Source organism: Peromyscus californicus, unplaced genomic scaffold (genome assembly GCF_007827085.1).
Source record: "Peromyscus californicus insignis strain IS unplaced genomic scaffold, ASM782708v3 Scaffold_11__1_contigs__length_118956290, whole genome shotgun sequence".
Lineage (NCBI taxonomy): Eukaryota > Metazoa > Chordata > Mammalia > Rodentia > Cricetidae > Peromyscus > Peromyscus californicus.
The window spans coordinates 104,218,094-104,239,791 of NW_026294402.1; the positions used below are offsets into that span (position 1 = coordinate 104,218,094).

Consider the following 21,698-nt stretch of genomic DNA (forward strand, 5'->3'; position numbering starts at 1 on the left):
GTGCATTGGTGTTTTGCCTACATGTTTATTTGTGTGAGTATTCGAGATCCCCTGGATCTGGAGTTAGAGACAGTTGTCAGCTGCCAACATGGGTGCTGGAAATTGAACCCAGGTCCTCTGGAAGAGCAGCCAATGCTCTTATCTTAACCTCTGAGCCATCTCTCCAGCCCCTAAACTATTTTTCTTTGCTAATTAAGGAAACATTAAAATGGAGAGCCATATCTGATCTGAGAATGATGGTGAATGTGGATAACCCTAGCACTTGGAAGGCTTGAAGCAGGAAGATACTGAGTTACAAGCCAATATAGGTTGTGCAGTAATACTCTGTTTCAAAAGTAAATAAGTTGGCCAGGTATGGTGGCTCACATTTTTTATTTTAATCCTAACCTTCAGAAGGTAGAAGCAGGCCAATTCTGTGAGTTCTAGGCCAACATGGCCTATATAGCAAGTTGCAGACCAGCCAGAGCTGTGTAGTAAGATCTTGTCTAAATTGGGGGGGGAGTGTAAATAAATAATAAATTTGAACATTCAGGAAGTGTTTGCCTTGTATGCATGAAGGCCTGAATTTGATCCCCAGAACCTGTGGAAGGAAGATGAGCAAAGTGGGGGTAAACCTGTAATTTCAATGCTAGGGAGGTAGAAACAGGAGGACCTTGGAGTTTAGCCAGTCAAACCTAATTGCTGACCTTCCATCCATGTCAAAAGAGGTAGATGGTATTCCTCAAAAGAATACTCAAGATTGTCCTCTGGCCTCCAGACATACTCATATGTACCTGTGCACAAATATTTTTGTTTTTTTAAAAGAGTTGGGCTGGGGATTTATCTAAGTGGAGGAACATTTGCCTGGCAAATGCAGGCAGGACCCCCTGTTTGAAATCAGCACCAGAGTTGAGGGGACTTTTTCAAAGAGTGTGTCATCCATTAAATAAATAAGGTGAACTGTTATTCAGTGGTATAGGAAGGCAGGTGGTCAGAAATGAGACTTGAGCTTTTCCATTATATTTTCACATTTTGATTGTGGGCAGAACTTTCTTTTTTTTTTGGATACTCTTTCTGTAAAATGAGGGAAACAGGTTATAGGAGCTGTTCAAGCATCCTGTGTACACATTTCAGTGTCCTTGCAGTACTGTTTTTATAGAATGTTTTGGAAGGGATTCAGCAAATGAGATGTTTTCTTTCAGGCAGTTAGATTTTGAGAGTTAGCTTTTTTCTCGTTTTCTATTAATTAAACATTGACATGAGGTCTTAAATGGCATTGAAATTAGATCTTAAATGCATGATGGTTGTTATGTTGTCGTCTAACTGGATAAAAGTAAAAATAATTGGACTCTCAGGAGCAAATTTCCATGCCACTTTTTTCTGTAGGCATTTGATAGCCAACTCATGGCCACTGTGTTTAGCCATGCTGCTACCTCACTGTCATGAGGCAAAAGGGCTATTGGATCTACTGCCCACTAGAACCCCATGTTTAAAAAACCTCATAGGATCTGAGTTCTGTGACACTGGTAGTCCAAAGATGACAGGAACCACAGAACTCAAAATCCCAAACTTGCATATAAGAGATGTATAGGGATTTTAGAAATGTACATCTCACATGTTTGTATTCAAAGCAAAGATAGAATGGGTCTTTTGTTTTTCTTTCTTTCTTTTTTTTTTTTTTTTTTTTTTTTTTGGTTTTTCGAGACAGGGTTTCTCTGTGTAGCTTTGCGCCTTTCCTGGAACTCGCTTTGGAGACCAGGCTGGCCTCGAACTCACAGAGATCCGCCTGGCTCTGCCTCCCGAGTGCTGGGATTAAAGGCGTGCGCCACCACCGCCCGGCTTGTTTTTCTTTCTTTTAAATTAAGGCAGAGTGCATTTCCTAGGCCAGCCTCCCAGCTCAGCCACCTGAGTCCTTAGAACTACAGGGATATATATACCACCAGTTATACTCTTAGAAAAAGTCCTTTAGGTTTCTGGTAGTCTGTTTCACAGGATTGTGTGTTAGGACAAGCCAGACAAAATCAGCTTTGCTCCAAGCAGTGCACTATACAACAGTCTTCTAGTATAAAGTGGTCTCGCAGTCTAGGAATTTTGTTGTATGGTCACTCAGTCCTAAATGTATGATTTGTAAACTATAAAAGGAAGCAAGGGATTGATTGTGCCTGCACTAAATGGGAGCAGTGGGTTCTAATGGGTAGGAAAATCTCCAAGCCACAGATTTGTCCCTGAGTCTGGAGATTGAAAGAAGAGCTGCTGTTAAATGTGTTTGCCCAGTCAGTCCCTGGAAAGAGCAGAGCTGGTGCAGGAGGGAGCACCCAGCTCAGGCAAGGAACCAAGAAGAAGCAGAAACAAGAATAAAAGCACAAGTGTGATATACAATTGGACTTGTGTTTTATTATTAGAATACATGTCCAAAAGCCCTGTGCACTGATGTCTTTGAGAGAGAGTCTCATTATTGTAGCTCAGGCAGCCCCAAATTCCCACTGATTGACTTGAATCTGCCTCCTCAGTACTAGGATTAAAATCGTGCACAATCAAGCCTAGCATACTGATGGCTTTAAGCCCTTTATTAGACTCCCAGTAGAGATAGCAGTAGAACTCATGGGTCTTTGGAAATCCGACTCAAGTTAAGTTTTGAATTTTATAAAGAAACAGAAATAGAGGCAGTTGGGCTGGCAAGATGGCTCAGTTGTGAAAAAGCCTTATAACCTGAATTTGATCCCTGGGGCCTGCATGGCTGAACGGAACCAACTCCTGGAAGTTAATCTTTGCCTTCTATGGTGAATGCACTCACATTAAATGAATAGAGAATGAAGGGAAAGCTCCCAACAATGGGAGTGGGCCAGTCAGCTAAGAGGAAAGTCATATACTCACAAGTGAGTTTTTGAAAGAATTTGATCGGCTGCTGTGACAGCAAAACCCACCCACCATTCCTCTAAGGAGTGAATGCCTGTCTTAATTTTACATTAAGGTGTTTTCTTTAAGTGCAAATTTGAGCAATTTCCTGGAATCATTATTCAGGGCTTATAGCTGAGGATTGGCAAATGAGCCTTGCTTATTTTTAAAACAGTTTTTTGAGTGGGTGGATTTAGCAGACTAGGCATAGAATCAGTTATGTGGATGTGTGGATACACATGTATCTATATCAGTGAAAGCTGAAATAATTACTGTCCTTGGTGCCTGAATCGGCACCATACTGTATTTTAAATTATAGGGCTAAAGATAGTGCTAGCCAGCAGGAAATTATATTTACAGATTAACAACCAGTGGCCTTGCATTCTCTTTCTTTTGTTCATTCTTCCTTTTCACATCTGGTAAATACATTTAACACCCAACTGCTTGAGGAGAAAGGGGGATTGGGAGAATACAGAGCTTACCATGAATCCCGGGAACTTGCTGTGATGTCACTGCAAGCTCTGTGTGAACGTGGGTGGTGTGAGAGCTCCAAGAGTGAGTGGGGGAGCAGTGGAGAGACGATGTCGCTCCCAGACAAGCAGCCAGCCTCTCTCACTGCTGCGTACGACCAGCTCTCCAAAGGCAAGCCTCCAGAGTGCGGAATGGACTCCCCAAAAGGAATCAGCCAGACTGGATTTGAATGGCAGAGGACAGAGGGTAAACTGAATGAAATCGGGCTGAATGTCAGCATGGATGGGCAGCTGAAAGACGGGCTTGTGAAGAATACCAGCTTCCTGGAGCAGAATAATAAGCTGTGCTTTTTTGAGGGGAAGCTAGACAAAGAACTCAACATCGAAGAGCCTAACAAGGCGTATCAAGCAACCTCCGGTCACCTTGAAAGCAGGTATGTGATTTCAGAAACCTGCCATCCCTCAGAGGGGAACTTAGTACACCAGAAGACAGCTGAGTTCCACCTGGGACTGACAGAGGGGCAAGACAAAGCCGCTGTAGTTCAGGGGAAGGTGGCAGGGAAGAATGGACTAGATACCAATAGCCAGCCAGATCTGAATTTTCCTGGGGCTGCTGACACCATCGCTCAATATGGTAAGGAGCAGGAAACAAGCCCTTGGAACCCCAACTTTCACTCAGTAGCTCAGAGCCCTCAGGTCTCAAGGGCTACAACTCCAGGAAAAGAGAATGGCTTTATCTCCAGCTGTCCAGCGATTGGGGTGATGAAGGATAACTCTGAGCAGCCTAATAATCAGACCCCACTACTGGTAGCTATCACCCATCCAGGCCCCACTATTGAGCATTTGCCCACCACCAGTCCACCAGTCACTATGGTGGAATTCACTCAGGACAATTTCAATGCAGACTTTTACAGCCCAGGCCAGAATAAAGAGTTGGAGAAATTGAGTTCGACTGAGGAGGGGCCTGTGCTTGACCAAGCCCCCCAGCAGAAAAAGGCTATGCGCAGAGCCCTGTCTGAGTGTTACCACCTCTCAGTGCCCCCCGCTGTGAACCTTGCTGATAAGTACCCTGAGCTGCCTGCCCGAGAGGAGCTTCCTTCTGGCCTGTTGCCTCCCATCAGTAGCCCAGTACCAAGCCCTGTGCCCAGGAAACTGGGAGTGGCTGCCATGAGGCGCTCCATGACAGTGGCTGAGGAACAGTCAGCTAGCTGCAGATTGCAAAGTGCTGGGGAATTGCCCAGCCTGCCTGCTTCAGAGGTACCTGCTCCTTTAACCTTCGAGGAACCAGTGGCCAAGAAGAGAGAACTGGTCCACCTCAGCAAAGACAACAGCAGCTCTGGGAAGAAGGAACTGGACACTGCTGGGCTGTATCTCCACAGTAAGCTGGAACAGATTCCTGAAGGAAGTAGCAAGGAAAGGGGACAGGAAGATACTAGTGAGACAAGAGGTGATTCCTGTCCCTTCATCTGCCAGGGAGGTGAGAAACAGCCAGGACAGGCAGCTCTGGCAGGGAAGAACGAAATTGAGGTCACTGCAACCCAGAACACTCCGTCGTTGCTGTGTGAAGAGACCCCACGTGATGGTATGTTTCTAAATTTTGCCTCCTCTGGGAACCAGCAGACAGTGAGGAAAGAGCCAAAGCGATAGGTTACGGACCGTAGCATCAGCAGCTTGTTCCTCCTGGTCTGGGACTGCCAGGGGGAAAGCTTCATTCCCTTGCAGGGAGTGAGGCTTAAGAGAACAAAGTGAATCTGGCTGGGTCAAGACAAATGCCTGACTGTGGATGTGCGCTGACTGGGTTGGCGATGGGTGGGGGCAGGAGTGGTGGGCATTCAAAACTAGAGCTGCTTAACCTCAAGCCACCCTCTCTATCCCATCCCCCATCTCCCCACCCCTCTGATCCCATTGGTTTGAACCAAATAATTCTTGAGCTCAGACCATCCCACTGCCACTGATTGATTTACTTGCTTGAAAAAAATCTGTCACTTTGTTCAGCTTCGCAGTGGGTTTATCAGTACAAACCTCTTTTAAGTTGCACAGTTTGGGTGGAAGCTGTTTTCCCTTCTGCTTTGGAGGATGTTTTATTTTTGTTAAAGTTGAAAAGGAGCCATTTATACCTGGCTGTTTAATATTCTCCCCCTGTCTTTCATGTTTGACCCTATCCTGCTTCTAGTTTTCTCTTTGTGCATGTGTTTTGAGGATTTGTGGGAAGAAGAGGAGAAAGGAAATTGGAGAGAGGAGAGACTTGTGACCCGGCGAGCACTGAGTGCTGCCTTCTGTGCTCTCATTGCCTTTCCTTTCCTCCCCTCTCCACCCCCACTGCTGGCATTGTTGGTGGTCTGAAAACGCTCCTTTTTCCCTGGGTCAAGTTGGACCACAAAGGACCATGATTCACAAGTGTGTTAATAGGGACTTAAAACACGTGTTTTTGTTTAAGCACTTTTCTAGGACCCATTCTCAATATTCTCTTGACTACGTTTTCATGAAATGTTTTAAATTTATAATTGGGGTGGGCATGTACCATGACTTGCAGGCAGAATCGTCTTTCCTTCCTATCTTTACATGAGTTCTGGGATTGAATTCTAGGTTTGTCAGTCTTGTGTAGTAAGCGCTTTTCTGAGGAGCCATCTCAGGGCACTAGCAGGGGTTTTTTTTCTTTATTTTAACTGGACTGAACAGCTTGTTTTGGTGCAGGATTGTAAGAACCCAGGTACCCTGGGCTTGTACAAACTTCTAGCAGTAGCAGTACTTACAAAGTCCTCTTGGATGCGATCCTCTCCTCTTTCCTTCCATCCCCAGAAACCTGTGATGGTCATGGAGAGTTAGTGCTCTGCACCTTCTAGTCAGTAGTGAGTGAAGACTGGATTTTGTTTCTTTTAATTGTTTCCTCTTCCTTCCTTCCTTCCTTCCCCCCCTTTTGGTAGTAGGGATTAAGTTCCAGGCTCATACATACTAGGCATTACAAAAATGGCTTTGTGCCGAGCAGTGGTGGCGCATGCCTGTAGTCCTAGCACTCGGGAGGCAGAGGCAGGTGGATCTCTGTGAGTTCGAGGCTAGCCTGGTCTACAGAGCTAGTCCAGGACAGGCTCTAAAGCTACAGAGAAACCCTGTCTCGAAAAACCAAAAAAAAAAAAAAAAAAAAAAAAGAAAAGAAAAGAAAAGAAAAAAAAATGGCTTTGTAAATTACCAAAACTATTGAATTCAGTCTGTGACACTGACTGCAATCCTCTTCCAAGCCTGGCTGAATAATGACTTGTAAGGATTTGTTAGTTTTAGAACAGGTTCATTCTAGTTTACACTAATAGTTCTGGCAGGAAAACCATTCTGAATAAGTGACAAATTCACTAAGTTATTCACCTATAAATGTCTGAATCCTGACACTAAGCTGTAAAGAGTAGTTGATTAACATGCGTACCATTTGTCAGTCGCTGTCTGGGCACTAGAAATTGTCATTGTCTTTAAGCAGCTAAACCACCTAGTCAAGGGCTTGGTGGGCAGTGGCTGAAAGATTTGTGAATCATGAAACATTTTTTAGGGGAATACATTTAATCCTTTTTTTTGTTTCTTTTTTTGTTTTTGGTTTTTTGTTGTTGTTGTTTTGTTTGTTTGTTGGTTTTTGGTTTTTCGAGACAGAGTTTCTCTGTGTAGCTTTGCGCCTTTCCTGGAACTCACTCTGTAGCCCAGGCTGGCCTCGAACTCACAAAGATCCGCCTGCCTCTGCCTCCCGAGTGCTGGGATTAAAGGCATGGCTTAATCCTGGTTTTTAAAAATAGAATTGCTGACAGTTCAGAGGTAAAGACTTCCAGATAAAGGAACTCATGTAAACAAAGACTTGAAGCCAGGAGGGTGTGGAGGTGCATGCCTCTAATTCTAGCACTTGAGGCTGAGGCAGGAGAATTTCTATGAGTTAAATATTAGCCTGGATTACAGAGTGAGAGCATAGCAAAGAGAGAAGCAGTGGGAAGGAGAAGGTAGTTCAAAACTTTGGCTTTGTTCGTTTTAAGTAGGGCATAGGAGAATCTCATGGTAGCTAATGTGTGTCTCTGGGGGTTCTCCGATGCTCCCTATACATATGCTCCTCCTCACCCACCCACCCCCATCTGCAAAATACTTCGTTTCTTGGAAATGGATATCCAGTCTTACTAAGTTTGAAATGATGTACTGAGAAGTTTCTTGATTGCTAACTACTGTGTTCCCTGCTGGTGACAGCAGATAACCCAGCCCAAGGTATATATGGGAAGACTGCTGTTCCTAGTAGGTAGGATGAACGCGAAGAGGTAAGACAACTTTAATTTCCTGCCTGATGACTTAGTGACTCAGGAGGCTGAGGCAGGGGGATGGCAAATTTAAGGCCATCCTGGTTTACAGTAAAGTTTAAGGCTAGCTTAGAAAGCTTAGTGATAAATACAAAAATAACAAAAAGTACAAAATATAGGTTGTATCTAACAACCAGAGCATGCATTAGAAAAGCCTTCAGTATGCAGATGTGAGAGAAGACAGGTGCTATGTAAATTAATTCAAAAAGGATCAGAGCCTTCGTGGTGCAGAGCTGTTTCCCCAGCTGGATAGCTCACTTCCACTCTCAGGAATGCTTTTTTTTCCCCTTAACAAACTGTCTTTATTTCTAGCCCTTTAAAAAAAAAAACCAAAAAAACAAAAAACAAAAAACTACCAAAAAGGCCAGAGGATGTGTCTAGTGATGAAGAACTTGTCCAGTATGTGTGAGATTCTGGGTTCAATCCCCAGTATTTCAAAAGGAAAACAAAACTGGAAAAGCTGTAATTATAACCAGACTAGGATGGGTGTGCTGGTGCTTGCCTTGAGGCGTGCAGATGCAAGGTCAAGGGCATTCTGGTCTACACAGCCCGTTCCTGGACAGCCAGGGCTGCTTGGAGAGATCCTGTCTCAAAAAAATGAGAAATGGAGGGGAAAATAAAACAAACAGGCAAAATAGAAACTGGTTAGGATAGGTGTGTGTGAGGGGCGACTGCTGGGATTCTAAGCCTAGTTTTTCAAGCTAGTAGTACGAACATTGGAAAGGCCATTGAAACAGCCCTGGGAAGGGGTTAATGTAATGAATCCTCTTTCAGACATTGTTCTGTGAAACATTGGCAACATTTGGCAGTAGTGCCTAGCATGGATACCTCAGAGGCAAGGAGGAGCTCCTCTGTGAAAGTCACATCTGGGGGGGACAGTGGTTTATGTGTACAGATGGAGACGCACATATAAGCAGTAAGACTACATTAAGTGTCTGTGGTGTTTACTGAAAACCCTATGCTGCAAGTCTCATTAGCTTCTACAGAAGAGAAGTAGGTCGGACTGGTACTGTTGTTCAGTTTGCATCACAGTTTAAATTTTCTTCTCCTCCTCCTCCTCCTCCTCTTCTTCTTCTTCCTCTTTTTTTGTTTTTTTGAGACAGGGTTTCTCTGTGTAGTTTTGGTGCCTGTCTTGGATCTCACTCTGTAGAAAAGGCTGGCCTCCTGAGTGCTGGGATTAAAGGCATGCGTGTGCCACCACTGCCTGGCTTCTTCTCTTTTTTTGACTAGAACTACATATGGCTCAAACATATAATCTAAAATATTCAACATTACTAAACCTCCTATCAAGATAAGATTATATTGAGTCATCTTTTCCTGCTCCTCTTTTATACACAAAACTATATATACTCCAGGCATAGCTTTGTGGTATAATGGTTCTATAAAGGAACCTGAAAGTTTGTGAATCTCTGGACCTATGGAATAGTGCAGTGGGTTCCCAGTCATGTTTCTTTATTTCTGCTGTACCACTGGAGAGGCCTGCACCTAGAATTCTAGCAAGTAGGCAATAATAATAACAGTAGTAGCAGTAGTAAGAAGGAAAAGGAGGAGAAGAAGAAGAGAATGAAAAGAGACGGGTCCAGTCTGTCTTGAAGAAGGACTAGAAAGAGCTGATGAGACTGTTCAGTAAGTAAAGCCTCAGCACACCTGGGTTTCACTCTTCTAGGATGAAGGCAGAGAACAGACACCTAAAATTGTCACCTGACCTCTACATGTACACCTTGGTACCCCCTGCCATATACTCAAGAAATAAATTGGGTGAAGTTTTTTTTTGTTGTTTGTTTTTGATAAGAAAAAAAGAAGCCTAGTGAAGTCCTGTTTTCCTGCATATACCCAGCATTGGACAATCCACCTGTGTTGGGAGTGCTTATGACACATTGTCTACTCCATACTCAGCAGAAGCAGCTGTTGACCTTACCCATCCACAATGGCAGCAGTTGCAGGGATGCCCACCCATCCCCTGCCATCATCAAGTAATGGCATTATGAATATGTATAAGCTGCTTATCTGCCAGTCCTCTATGCCCAGAGGCAGGATAAGAGCACTGGCTGCTCTTCCAGAGATCCTGGGTTCAATTCCCAGCACCCACATGGTGGCACACAACTGTCTATAAGTGTAGCCCCATGGGATCAGATGTCCTTTTCTGGTGTGCAGATGTACATGCAGAGAAAACACCCATATACACAAAATAAATAAGTTTTAAAAAATCTAAAACAATAAAAATGTGGTACAATCAAGAGAATCAGAGATGGGATATATATAGCTCAGTGGTAGAGCACTTGCCCTGGTTTCATCCTTAAGGGGTATCAGTGAATCTGGCAATGAGTAAAAATTACTCAGTTTAATCATTTGAATAATAGTGAAAAATAGACTGGAAAAAAAATAGCAGATTCTCCAAATGACAAGGGAAACTAATGAAAAAACCTGGGCATTGATTGCTACTACCTTCTGTTCCAAGAAATTAATCATCAAATGTACCAAATTAGGCAAAAGATAGTAGCATAAAAATTCAAGAAACTAAGCCAGGTGTGGTGGCACATGCCTTTTATCCCAGCACTCAGGAGGCAGGTAGATCTCTTGAGTTCAGTTTGAGGCCAGCCTGGTCTACAAAGCTAGTTCCAGGACAGCCAAGACTGTTACACAAAGAAGCCCTGTCTTGAAAAACAAAACAAACAAACTGAACTGAAAATTCCAAACATGTGAAAAATGTTCAAACATTTCATAGCTAAACTCCTGTTTTCAAGTTAACAGGAACTTTTAGAAACAAAGATAAAGATCTTGAAAGCAGCAGAAAGGTACTGAGCACTCTTTCAGGGAATGAATGACAGCGTGTTTCTGACAGAAACCGGAGCACATGCAATGCAGGAGCAGGTATTTTCTCAGGGCTAACAGGAAATCAGTGACAATGGCTAACAGTGATGGCAAAGCTGTCCAGGAATAGAAGAGACACAAATTCTTTTTAGAGTTTATTTCAAGGACAAATAAGAGCATTTGTATCTGGTGGACAGACCCTTGGAAACAGCTAACAGAAAATCTCCCAAAAGGTGAGATGAGATGTAACAGAAGGGGGCTTTGGATTTGGAATTTCAACAATGGAAGAACAAAAAGGCATAAATATTATAGACTATCCTCCTAATGAGTTTTTAAACCACATTTGATTAACAGAGCAAAAACTCTAGTATTACCTGATAAATACCTTAAAGTATGAATAAGAAATAAATCTGACACCTTTTATGCCCATGTGTTGGTGCGTGTGCAGGTGCATATTACATATTTATGTGGAGGCCTGAGAACAACCTTAGGTGCCATCCTCAGGAACACTATCCACCTCCTTTGAAACAAGGTCTCTAGTTGCCCTGAAGCTCACCATTGGGCTAGGCTGCCTGGCCAGTTTCTACTTCCCTAGCACTGGAATTACAAGCAGGCATGTCCCCATGGATTGTAGGGACCAAACACAGGTCTCCATGGACCTGCTTTACAAACTACTGAGCTATCTCCACAGCCCTAGGACATTGTATTTTAAAGTGGGGTTAGGTGTTCAGAATAGAGCTCAGCAGTCATGTGTTTGCCTAGAATGTTTGAATCATAAGTTCCACTGCAGAAAATCAAAGTAAAGTGGGGGTAGGTCACGGATCGTAAGTGAAAATCAAAGTTCGGTAGTTTATTCTATTGTTCTGTCTCTATTGCTGTTAGTGATAGATGCCAGTACTTACAGCAACTACTGAGCAGCTGTACAAAGCAATGAATTTCTAAACTGTTTTAGAAATTTGGAAGATATTCGTATAGTCCATATGATAGCAAGAAAAGAGGATCCAAGATAAGAACTCTCGATTTTTTGTCTTTTCTTTCTTCTTTTAAGATTTGTTTATTTTTTTTATTTCATGGGTGTTTCTGCCTATATGTCACTGTATGTGTATGCAGTGCCTGTGGATGATCCCCTAGAACTAGATCTATATGCTACAACATGGGTGCTGGGAATCAAATGTAGGTCCTCTGCAAGAAAGGTAGGTGCTCTTAACCTTTGAGATATCTCCAACCCTTCCCGTTTGGTTTTTGAGACTGGATCTCCTATAGCTGGCCTCAAACTCACTATGTAGCTAGAGCTGACCTTGAACTCTGACTGCTACTGTCTCCCCAGTATTAGAATTACAGGCATTGTGCTACTGTGCCTGGCTCACCTTTTCTTGTTTTCAAAAGACATTAGTATTTCTAAGACCTATTTTCTTATTCTTTCAACACTTTTTCTTTTGGATTGTTAACCTTACAAGACTTACTGATAACCGGGCCTAGGCGTAATGGCTGAGGCCTGTAATCACATCTTTTATCAGACTGAGGTAAGAGGATCAGGAGTTCAAGACCAGTGTCTGTTATATGAGAGCCTGTCTTAAAAAAAGAAGCAAGCCACAGGGCATGCAGCTCAATTGGTAGCATGCTTATCCAGCATCCTAAAAGCCTAGGTTTGCACCACATAAACTTGATATAGCAGTACAATTCTGTAATCCTAGCACTTAGAAGTTGGAGACAGGAAATTCAGAATCATCTTCATATATGCAGTGATTTCCAGGCCAACCCTGGCTACACGAGATCCTGTAACAAAAAAGAGTCCCTGATTTGCAGGAGTTATTCATATACTCTCTTTGTATTTGAGATGAAGCTCAATTATCTTCTTTTGTTTGGCAATTGCCTTTTGGATTTTGTGACTTTGCTTTTCTTTAGTTGTAGTTTTTGTGGTTCTGGATTTTGTACCAGTCAAAAAACCTCCACATTCATAGTGCTTCTAGGCCAGGCTCATATTGGCATCTGAAGTACCTCCTCTATGGAGAGGAGTTTTGCTAGCTTGGGCTTATGACTTTATTTTCTGTGGATCTCAGCCTTGTTGGGAATCTAGGTCACTGTTAGAACTGGAGCAGCCTAATCTCACACTCTCTGTAAGTGGTTCTCTACAGGGAAAGGAAGTAAGGCCAGACATTGAATGAGCTGGCTCTTGCCCCATCTCTCAGCAACCTTTATTCCAGGGATAGACTATAGCAGAAGAGATTTTTGTCCTCTTTGTTTTCAGGGAGTAGGTGTTTGGGTGACAGAAGCTCTTTGTTGGTGTCAAGGGAAAGGAGACCAAACTTTAAGGACTGTTTCCTTCCACCAATCATCAAGGCAACCCCTCCTTAGATTGCTTCAGCAGGACAAGTGCTCCTAGAACTGCTGTGATCACAGGGAGAGTGCAGGGCAGTGTCCATCCTCAACGGCATCGACCTTCAGGATTCTTCAGAATGGAGTCACGGCTCTTTCAGCTGAGCCATGTATGTTTAAAATAGTTTTAAAAACACATTTGCTTAGGATAATTCTCATTGATTCTCCACTCTTTAGGAATAACCAGGCAAGAAGAAGAAGGAAAGGCTGCTGTGGGTGTGACAGGAAATGACATCACTACCCCACCAAACAAGGAGCTACCACCAAGCCCAGAAAAGAAAGCAAAGGTAGGTGCTTGAATGAGTGGTAGTAATCCTCTTCTGTAATTTTTAAAATTAGGACCTTCTGCTGTTATTGCTTGAATCATGAATCCAGTGTCTTTTTTTCTGAGCTATCTTGTCTTTCTTCAAATTTAGATGTTCTTAGAAAATGTATTCCTATTTTCTCACATGACCTATCCCAAATGTTAAAATCTCTTGCCTTTGCACTTTTATAGTATATCTGTTTAAAATGTTCATTACATATTTGTTTTCTGTGCTGGAGGTTGACCCTAGGGTTTTGTGATTCCTAGGCAAGCACTCTGCTACTGTGCCCATGGCTTTTTCAGACCGGGTCTTGACATGCTCACCATAGTCAATGTATAAATGACTTCCCTTACAACAAAAAGCAATTGTAGACTTATCTGAAATCTGTTCATGAAAAGGAAATGAAGGTTTTCCAGATAGTTAATAGGTTCAAAGCTTCCTCTTGTACTTCATAAATACATAGGCGCCACATTTTAGGTACAGTTATGCTGTCTTGTCAAGACATAGGTAAGAAATCAGGGTGTGGTGCCTGTACCTGTAATCTTAGCAGTTTGGAAGCCTGAGGCTAGAGGATCTTAAGCTGTATGCCATCCTGGGTAACATAGCTAGATCCTATTTAACAAAAAATAAATAAATAAATAAAAATGAAGTAGGATCCAGTCAATATTGATTTAATCACTTGCTGATGGCTTTATTTATAGAGTTCTTATAGCCACCAAATGTTAACTAATGACAAAGCTGTTATTAAATTAAATTGTTCAGGAACCAAGCTGCTGGAATTGGTCCCTGTGATTGAGAAGCATTTTCACAGACCTGAGGGTGTAGCTCAGTAGTAGAGCATGTGCTTAGCATGCCTAAGACCTTGGGTTCAACTAAGAATAAAGAAGAAAATTATAGTTTCTATCTCCATTTTGGTATCACTTTGCTTTTTACTGAGCTCAGAAGAAAGGAATGCTAATTTTCAGTTGCATCAATCCTCATTGCTTATAATTTTACTTTGAATTGTGCAATTTATACTTTATTTTAATTTGTTTTTATTCTTGTCTGTGTGTTTGATGTTCTTTAAAAATTAAAAATTAAAAATTAAACAACCATCAACCTAAAGCCTTTGGTCACCACTCAACCTGCCAAGACTTCAACATCGAAAGCCAAAACACAGCCCACTTCTCTCCCTAAGCAACCAGCTCCCACCACTTCTGGTGGGGTGAATAAAAAGCCCATGAGCCTGGCGTCAGGCTCAGTGCCAGCTGCCCCACCCAAACGCCCTGCCGCTGCCACTGCTACTGCCAGGCCTTCCACCCTACCTGGAAGAGATGTGAAACCAAAGGTGAGTAGCCACCCATCTCTGTGCCAGGAAAAGATGCCCTCTGAGCTTCAGGTCAATACACAGGCTCTTGGTTGCTACAGATGACGAACTGGTGGACCTGAGAAAGGGTAGGAGAAGGGCAAATAGGTGCTTTGAACGTCAGTTTGGGTGCCCATTGGTGAGATCATAGCACTTGAAAACCTTTTATTCTTTTTACCTTTTTGTCTGACCTGGTCAGAAGCAATATTCCATCTACTTTCATTCTTTTGTTTTTCTTTTTTTTTTTTTTTTTCCCCCAAGACAGGGTTTCTTTGTGTAGCCCAGGCTGTCCCAGAACATGCTCTGTAGACCGGGCTGGCTTCAACTCAGAACTCAGAGAGAGATCTGCCTGCCTCCGCCTCTGAGTGCTGGGATTAAAGGTGTGCACCACCACTGCTTAACTTCTTCCTTTTTCTTAACTGTTCCTTACTCTTCACCTAGTTATGTACTCTCATCAGTTTGCTAGACTTCACAGACTAATCAGATATTGTTTGAGGTGGGTCACAATTTTTATTTCCAATTCAATTATTTGCTTTTCTCTTTAATCACCCTTTAGAATAAAGTTTCCGCATTACTTAGCAACATGCTGACCTTTCCAGCTGAGCTCAACAGGGTCCAGGATCATGTGACACCTTGCCTTGCTTCCAGCTGTAGGCCAATTGTCACTGGGCTACTTGTGATGTTCATCCTTCCAGTTCCCAGTTAGCGCTGTCCTTGCTTTCAGATATTCCTGGAGGAGGAGGAGGAGGAGGAGGAGGAGAGGCTGAAGGCTGTAGCTGCTACTGCCTTCCCTACGTTCTTGTTCTGTTTGAGAAGAGCCTTTAGCCTAGCTCTTTATCTTCAAATTCATGGTGGGAAAGGGTTCCCATGTTCAGGTGAAAGTGTTCTACTTAAAGTCACCCTAGGGATTGTAGTCTTAAACTGGAACCTTGGCTAAGAAGCTGAGAAATCCTGTCAGACTAGAAATGGTGTTGTCTCATAGGCTTTCTTTCTGAACATTATCTGTCTGGTTGGCTCCCATTCTGATCTTTAGGAAACGATTTGATTAAGAGGGTAGAAGGAAGGTGACTGGCATCCTGGATAGTAGGTCCTCACTAAGGCTTTGAACAGTGCTCCTGATGAGGAAAAGGAGGCTGCAGGGATGTGGAAGTGTGGAAGTGTACTAGACTACTTTCTTTTCTCTTCTCTCTTGGCTTTCCAATACAGGGTTTCTCTGTGTAGCCTTGACTGTCCTGAAACTCTGTAGACCAGGCTGGCCTCGAACTCACAGAGATCAGCCTGCCTCGGCCCTCCAAGTGCAGGGATTAAAGGCCACCACTGTCTTTTAAAGGATTGAGCCACCATTGCCTGGCTATATACTAGTTTCTTGATACATTTAATTACTTGGATATTCTCAACCATCCATAATATAAATATTGTTAACTTCATTTTTTAATTTTGGAAGTTTAAGCTCAGTCAAGTTGCCTTCCTAAATAAAGTCCATGCCAGTAAGTGACAGAGGCAAGGTTTGAGCCTAGGTCTAACCACATTTCTGATGTTTGGGCCCCTACAGCACTGTTTTATTATGGCTTTTTGCTATGTGGTGTTTCAGCAGCAGTTTATAGGCAACTGGCGTCAAGATGTTTACCCAAGCCCAGTGTGCAGGAGGTTGAGGTGGGAAGGTTATGAGTTCCAGGCTAATGTGAGCTACATAGCTTAAAAGAGTGACCAGTATTATAAATGTTCCTCTTGTTTGTCTTTCAGATAAAGATAAATTAAAACATTTTAAGAGAGTGATGCACTAAAGTCTAGTTAGGCCGTTTTTGCCCTTAAAGTAGTAGATTTACAGAAGCATACTGTAAATGGAAAATGAAAAACCTGTTTAGAAAATGAAATGAGAACCAACAATTTAACTGTGGCTAAAAGAGCAGTCTATCCCAGCAACTTTTGAGGTCTGATAGAAATAATAAGACTCTGTTAGATTGTTATTTTATTTTATTTTTTTAGATTGTTCTTAATCATAGTTATAATGTTTGCTTTGGTCCTCAAAATGTTTTGTTTTGCCTGGCGGTGGTGGGGCATGCCTTTAATCCCAGCACTCGAGAGACAGAGGCAGGCGGATCTCTGTGAGTTCAAGGTCAGCCTGGGCTACAGAGGGAGTTCCAGGACAGGCTCCAAAGCTACACAGAGAAACCCTGTCTCGAAAAAAAAAACCAAAAAAAAAAGTTTTGTTTTGTTTTGTGACAAAGACTCACTGTGTAGCTCTGGCAAGCCTGGAACACACTATATAGAGCAGACTGGCACCAGACTAATAGAGATCTAACTATGCTCTGCCTGGTCCTCATTTCTTTTTTTTTTTTTTAAGATTTATTTATTTATTATGTATACAATGTTCTGTCTGCATGCATCCCTGCAGGCCAGAAGAGGGAGCCAGATCTCATTACAGATGGTTGTGAGCCACCATGTGGTTCCTGGGAATTGAACTCAGGACCTCTGGAAGAACAGCCGGTGTTCTTAACCTCTGAGCCATCTCTCCAGCCCCCTGGTCCTCATTTCTTGAACAGGGTCTGGAGAGATGGCTCAGGGATTAAAGAGTGCATGCTGTTCTTCAGAAGCATCCACACTGGGTCTCTGCAGGTACCTACACATACATCACACACACACACACACACACACACACACACACACACACACACACACACACTCACACACGCTGGTAAAATGGTTCAGTGGTTAGGAGCACTTGTTGCTTTTGAGAGCATCTCAGTTCAGTTCTCAGCACTAACATAAATGGCTTATAACCATCTGTTCCTTCAGTTCCAGGGGGTCTGCAGCCCTCTTCTCACTTTCCATGGATATCAAGCATGCATATTGTGCACATATGTACATTCAGGCAAAGCATTCATACACCTAAAATACATAAATCTAAAAGAAATCGTAGTAAAATTTCAGAGCAAACTGAAAAGGATGCAGGTTCCTCATTCTGACCTTGAGGTTCTCCATAGGCAGTTAGACTTGATTTTATAGGATACTAACCCGTAATTCTATTTTTATTATTATTATTTTTTTGGTTTTTGAGACAGAGTTTGTTTGTGTAGCCCTGACTATTCTGGAACTCGCTCTGTAGACCAAGATGTTTTGTGTCTTTTGGTTTCTCTTTTCTCCCCCTCCCCGCCATCCTTAATTTTTAACACTACCTTAACTGACCCTGATTTGAACGTTGTCCTGTGCCTGATGTTGGTTATGCGTGACCCTTTTTGTTGTCTCTCTTCTGTCTTCCCATGCTCAAATTCCCTAATACCACATCATCAAAACTGGGCTGCAGCAATGCTGTTTTCTGATCTTTATTCAGATAAAGAAGTAAAGTGTACATGGACCCAGTAATCTTCCCAAGGACACACTGTGCCTTAGGAACCAGACTCAGGCTACAAGCTCAGGCTCTCACTCAGATTTGACTGGTAGCTACTCACCTGCAAGAGTGCTGTCCTGTCGCACTGCTCTGGGTAAATGCTAACCAAGAGAATGGCTAAACATAACTTTTAGCTTCTGGTTCATATGTTTATTAAATCTTACCAGGAAAAAATTGGTTGTGGTAAGAAACATCCTTTGAGGTTACACTCCCAGTGGATTGATGGAGACTGACTCCCATGTCCTAATCCTACCTGGCCACTTGCTCTGGAGGTCTTTCTTGTTTTGTTTTTGTTTTGTGGTCTCTATCTGTGGATAAGTTTGTTCTGGAACTCACTGTGTAGCTTGTGCTAGCCTCAAACTCAGAACAGTCTTCTTACCCTAAGCCTTCCAAGTGTGCTGATATCACAAGCATCAAACACCTTGCCCAAATTATCTAGATTACTTGACTTAGAAGCATGTATTTTCTAGTTACTCTCTGCAGAGTCCATAGTGTCGTCTATTTTCTGGGCATGCTTATAAAACCCTATGGAGCCATCACTGACCTGCAGCTCTTACCTACACGTTCCCATTTCCAGCCAGTTACAGAGGCTAAGATTTCTGAAAAGCGGACCTCACCTTCCAAGCCTGCATCCACCCCAGCCCTCAGACCTGGACCTAAAACCACACCAACTGTCTCAAAAGCCACATCTCCCTCAACTCTTGTTTCCACTGGGCCAAGCAGTAGAAGTCCTGCCACACCTCTGCCTAAGAGGCCCATCTGTGAGTATTACATAGTCTTCCTCCCATGGGAACCAGTGGGAAGAGAATAGGCCTTTCCCTTTGCTTCTGGCTGTAGCACTGACAGTATAGTGATTTGTTTATGCAACAACCCTCAGTGTTAGGTACCTTGTACAGTGGTAGCCAGGCAGGCCCTGGGTTTAGCAAACCCTCACCACTGAGTGAGCTTAGCAGCTGTATGTATCAGAAAAATCTTGAGCAAAGGTGATGCTTGTGAATTCTCAGATGAGTTAGTTACTCCTTTGTTAGTGACTCCATAGAGTGTGTCCATGAGTCCAGCCCCATGGTAAAACACTTCCAGTGTGTGCGAAGCCCTAGGTTTAGTCTCCACCATTCAAAAAAGAGATAAGCTACTTCGCATAAGTCATTATTGAGACTGATGAAAACGAGATGCAGTGCTGGCCTTGTTTACTGTGAGCACAGTCTTCATGTGACTATTTAATTTTTGTACTATGTCCCAGATACAAGTGCAGTCACTAGCTCAAAGTAGGCATTCTGTAATTGTCAAATGAATGATGAATCTCAGCAGGTCATCTCGTTAAGTATACTACTTTGTTTGTGCAGCCACTAAAACAGAGGGAAAACCTGCTGATGTCAAAAGGATGACTGCCAAGTCTGCACCAGGTAATACCCAGTTTACCTAACGCCTGACGGAGCCCGGTGAGCCTGCCCTCCCTCCCCAACTCTAAGACTCCCCTTTTCCCATGAACTCCTGGTACTTCTCATTGCTTTGCAGCTGACTTGAGTCGCTCAAAGACCACCTCTACCAGTTCTGTGAAGAGAAACACCACTCCCACTGGGCCAGCACCCCCAGGAGGGACGACTTCCACCCGAGTCAAGCCCACATCTGTACCTTCCCGGCCTTCTGGGGCAGTTTCTGTGGACAAGAAGCCCACCTCGGCTAAGCCTAGTTCTTCTGCTCCCAGGCTGAGCCGCCTGACCACCACTGCCTCTGCCCCTGATCTGAAGAATGTTCGCTCCAAGATTGGCTCTACAGAAAATATCAAGCACCAGCCTGGAGGAGGCCGGGTGAGTCCAGGAGCTGGGGGATCTTAGCTTGCTGGCTTCTGCTTCTCTTCTGCCTCGTCCAGCCACCAAAGAGGGCTTTTAGGATCTTGCATTCAGGACCAGGGATTTCAGTTGGGCTTCTGGCACTGCAGTATCAGGAAGACCCAGGCTCAGCTCTGTTCTTTCTTTCTCTCCCCCATAGCAGTACAAGAGCTACTGTTCAGTATGTTGGGGTAGAAAGTGTCGTCTATTTATTTTACAAAAATTCTAGAAAGTGGATGTAGTGGTTCCTGCCTATAATGTGAACACTCGGGAGAGAGAGAAACCAGAATCACTATGAGTTTGAAGCCAGCTGCTGCAGGGGTTAGGGAACATGGAGAGAGAGCTTCAGAAACTATGAGGGTAAGAGACACCGGACATGAACCCAGTTATTTATGGCTCTTAACAGACACACTTATTTCTCCATCCCATGAGGTGGGAGGAGTCTGTCCAAAAGAAAACTGGGGTGCCCTCTAGTGTCCAAGAGAAGCTCTGCTGTGAAGTGAACCATACACAGGGCTGGAGAGATGGCTCAGTGGTTAAGAGCACTGACTGCTCTTCCAAAGGACCTGGGTTCAAGTTCCAGCACCCACAGGGCAGCTCATGACTGTCTACAATTCCAGTTCCAGGGGACCTGCCACCCATGGCAAAATATCAATGCACATCAAACAAACAAATAAGGAAGGAAGGAAGGAAGGAAGGAAGGAAGGAAGGAAGGAAGGGAGGGAGGGAGGGAGGGAGGGAGGGAAGGGAAGGGAGGAAAGGAAGGAAGGAAAGGATAGGAAGGAAAGGAAGGAAGGAAGGAAAGAAAAAGAAAGAAAGAAAGAAAGAAAGAAAGAAAGAAAGAAAGAAAGAAAGAAAGAAAGAGAAAGAAAGAAAGAAATGAGCCATACATAGTGCTTCACATTAAGGAAGTTCTGAAGCTGGGTGTGGTGGCCCAACTTTAATTCCATCAGAGGAAGGCAGTGGCAGGAGGATCTCTGTGAGTTTGAGGCCAGTCTGGTCTACAGAGTGAGATCCAGGACTACATAGAAAAACTTTGCCCTTTTTGGGAGGGTGGGAGGGGGCAGGATGACAGAGAACATTCTGGGGCCAACAAGATAACTGGGATAAAAGTACTGGCCACCAAAACTGAAATCCTGTGATGGGGGAGAAAAATGACTCCTACAGGTTTTCTTCTAACCTCCACATATGTGCTGTAGCACAAGTGTTTATATGCACACATGCACATACACAATAAATAACTTTTAAAAAGAATATTCTGTTTGCATGATCACAGATGGCTGCCTTAAGTGTTAGCAGTTGTGGGGAACCCAGAATGTGGAAGAATTGGTGGCCAAGTTCCCCTGAGACTGTCTCATCCCTGGAGTAGTTACAGTCCCAGTTCGTCCTTTGCTAGCACTTGAACTATTCTATCAGCATCCAAAGTTAGGATACTTCAGTTTCATTAGTCCAAAGCTCTTAGAATTGAGTAGGGGGCCTGGAAAGATGAATCAGTAGTAAGAACCCAGGCTTAGTTCCCAGAACCTACATCTGTCACCATTTGTATGTGACTCCAGTTCCAGCAAGCCCAGTGCCTGCTTCTGGTCTCTGTGGGCACCAGGCATGCACATGGTGTGTTTATGCAAAACACCCATACACATAAAATTAAAAAAAAAATCGAATAGGAACAAGAACACAGCACAATCATGGTTCATTTGGATGACAAACTAGGATCATTCTGGAATGAGGGCTTCAGAGTTACTTTTGGTAAACAGTAGTTGCTGTGGATAACCAGCCCAGTATCTGGACTGAGCCACAGATGACCCTTCTCCCCATCTATGATCTTCTTACTTTTTCTTGCTATGAAAGCTTAAGAGGTTCTAAGTTACTTGGGCTAGTGATTGGGTTGTCTGTTGTCTGTGTGGGCACCGTGATTTAAAATGACAGTCTCACACATGCTCACAAAGAAAACATCAATGTGATCTTCTTAGCCTTCAGACCTTTT

The 21,698-nt window shown here is 43.3% G+C and overlaps 1 protein-coding gene across 10 annotated transcripts in view; it reads left to right on the forward strand.

The window, feature by feature from the left end:
• Positions 1–21,698, forward strand: part of Map4 (microtubule associated protein 4) — a 147,343-nt gene that overhangs the window by 113,968 nt on the left and 11,677 nt on the right. For 7 of the 10 annotated variants that reach the window (XM_052721673.1, XM_052721698.1, XM_052721714.1 and 4 more), the window contains 5 exons: positions 13,025–13,134; positions 14,258–14,479; positions 18,463–18,646; positions 19,229–19,288; positions 19,401–19,693. In XM_052721673.1, coding sequence (XP_052577633.1) covers positions 13,025–13,134; positions 14,258–14,479; positions 18,463–18,646; positions 19,229–19,288; positions 19,401–19,693 — 869 coding nt within the window. Of the gene's footprint in view, positions 1–3,398; positions 4,927–13,024; positions 13,135–14,257; positions 14,480–18,462; positions 18,647–19,228; positions 19,289–19,400; positions 19,694–21,698 lie in introns of those variants that run through there. The other 3 variants (XM_052721734.1, XM_052721749.1, XM_052721741.1) reach the window with 3 other exon arrangements.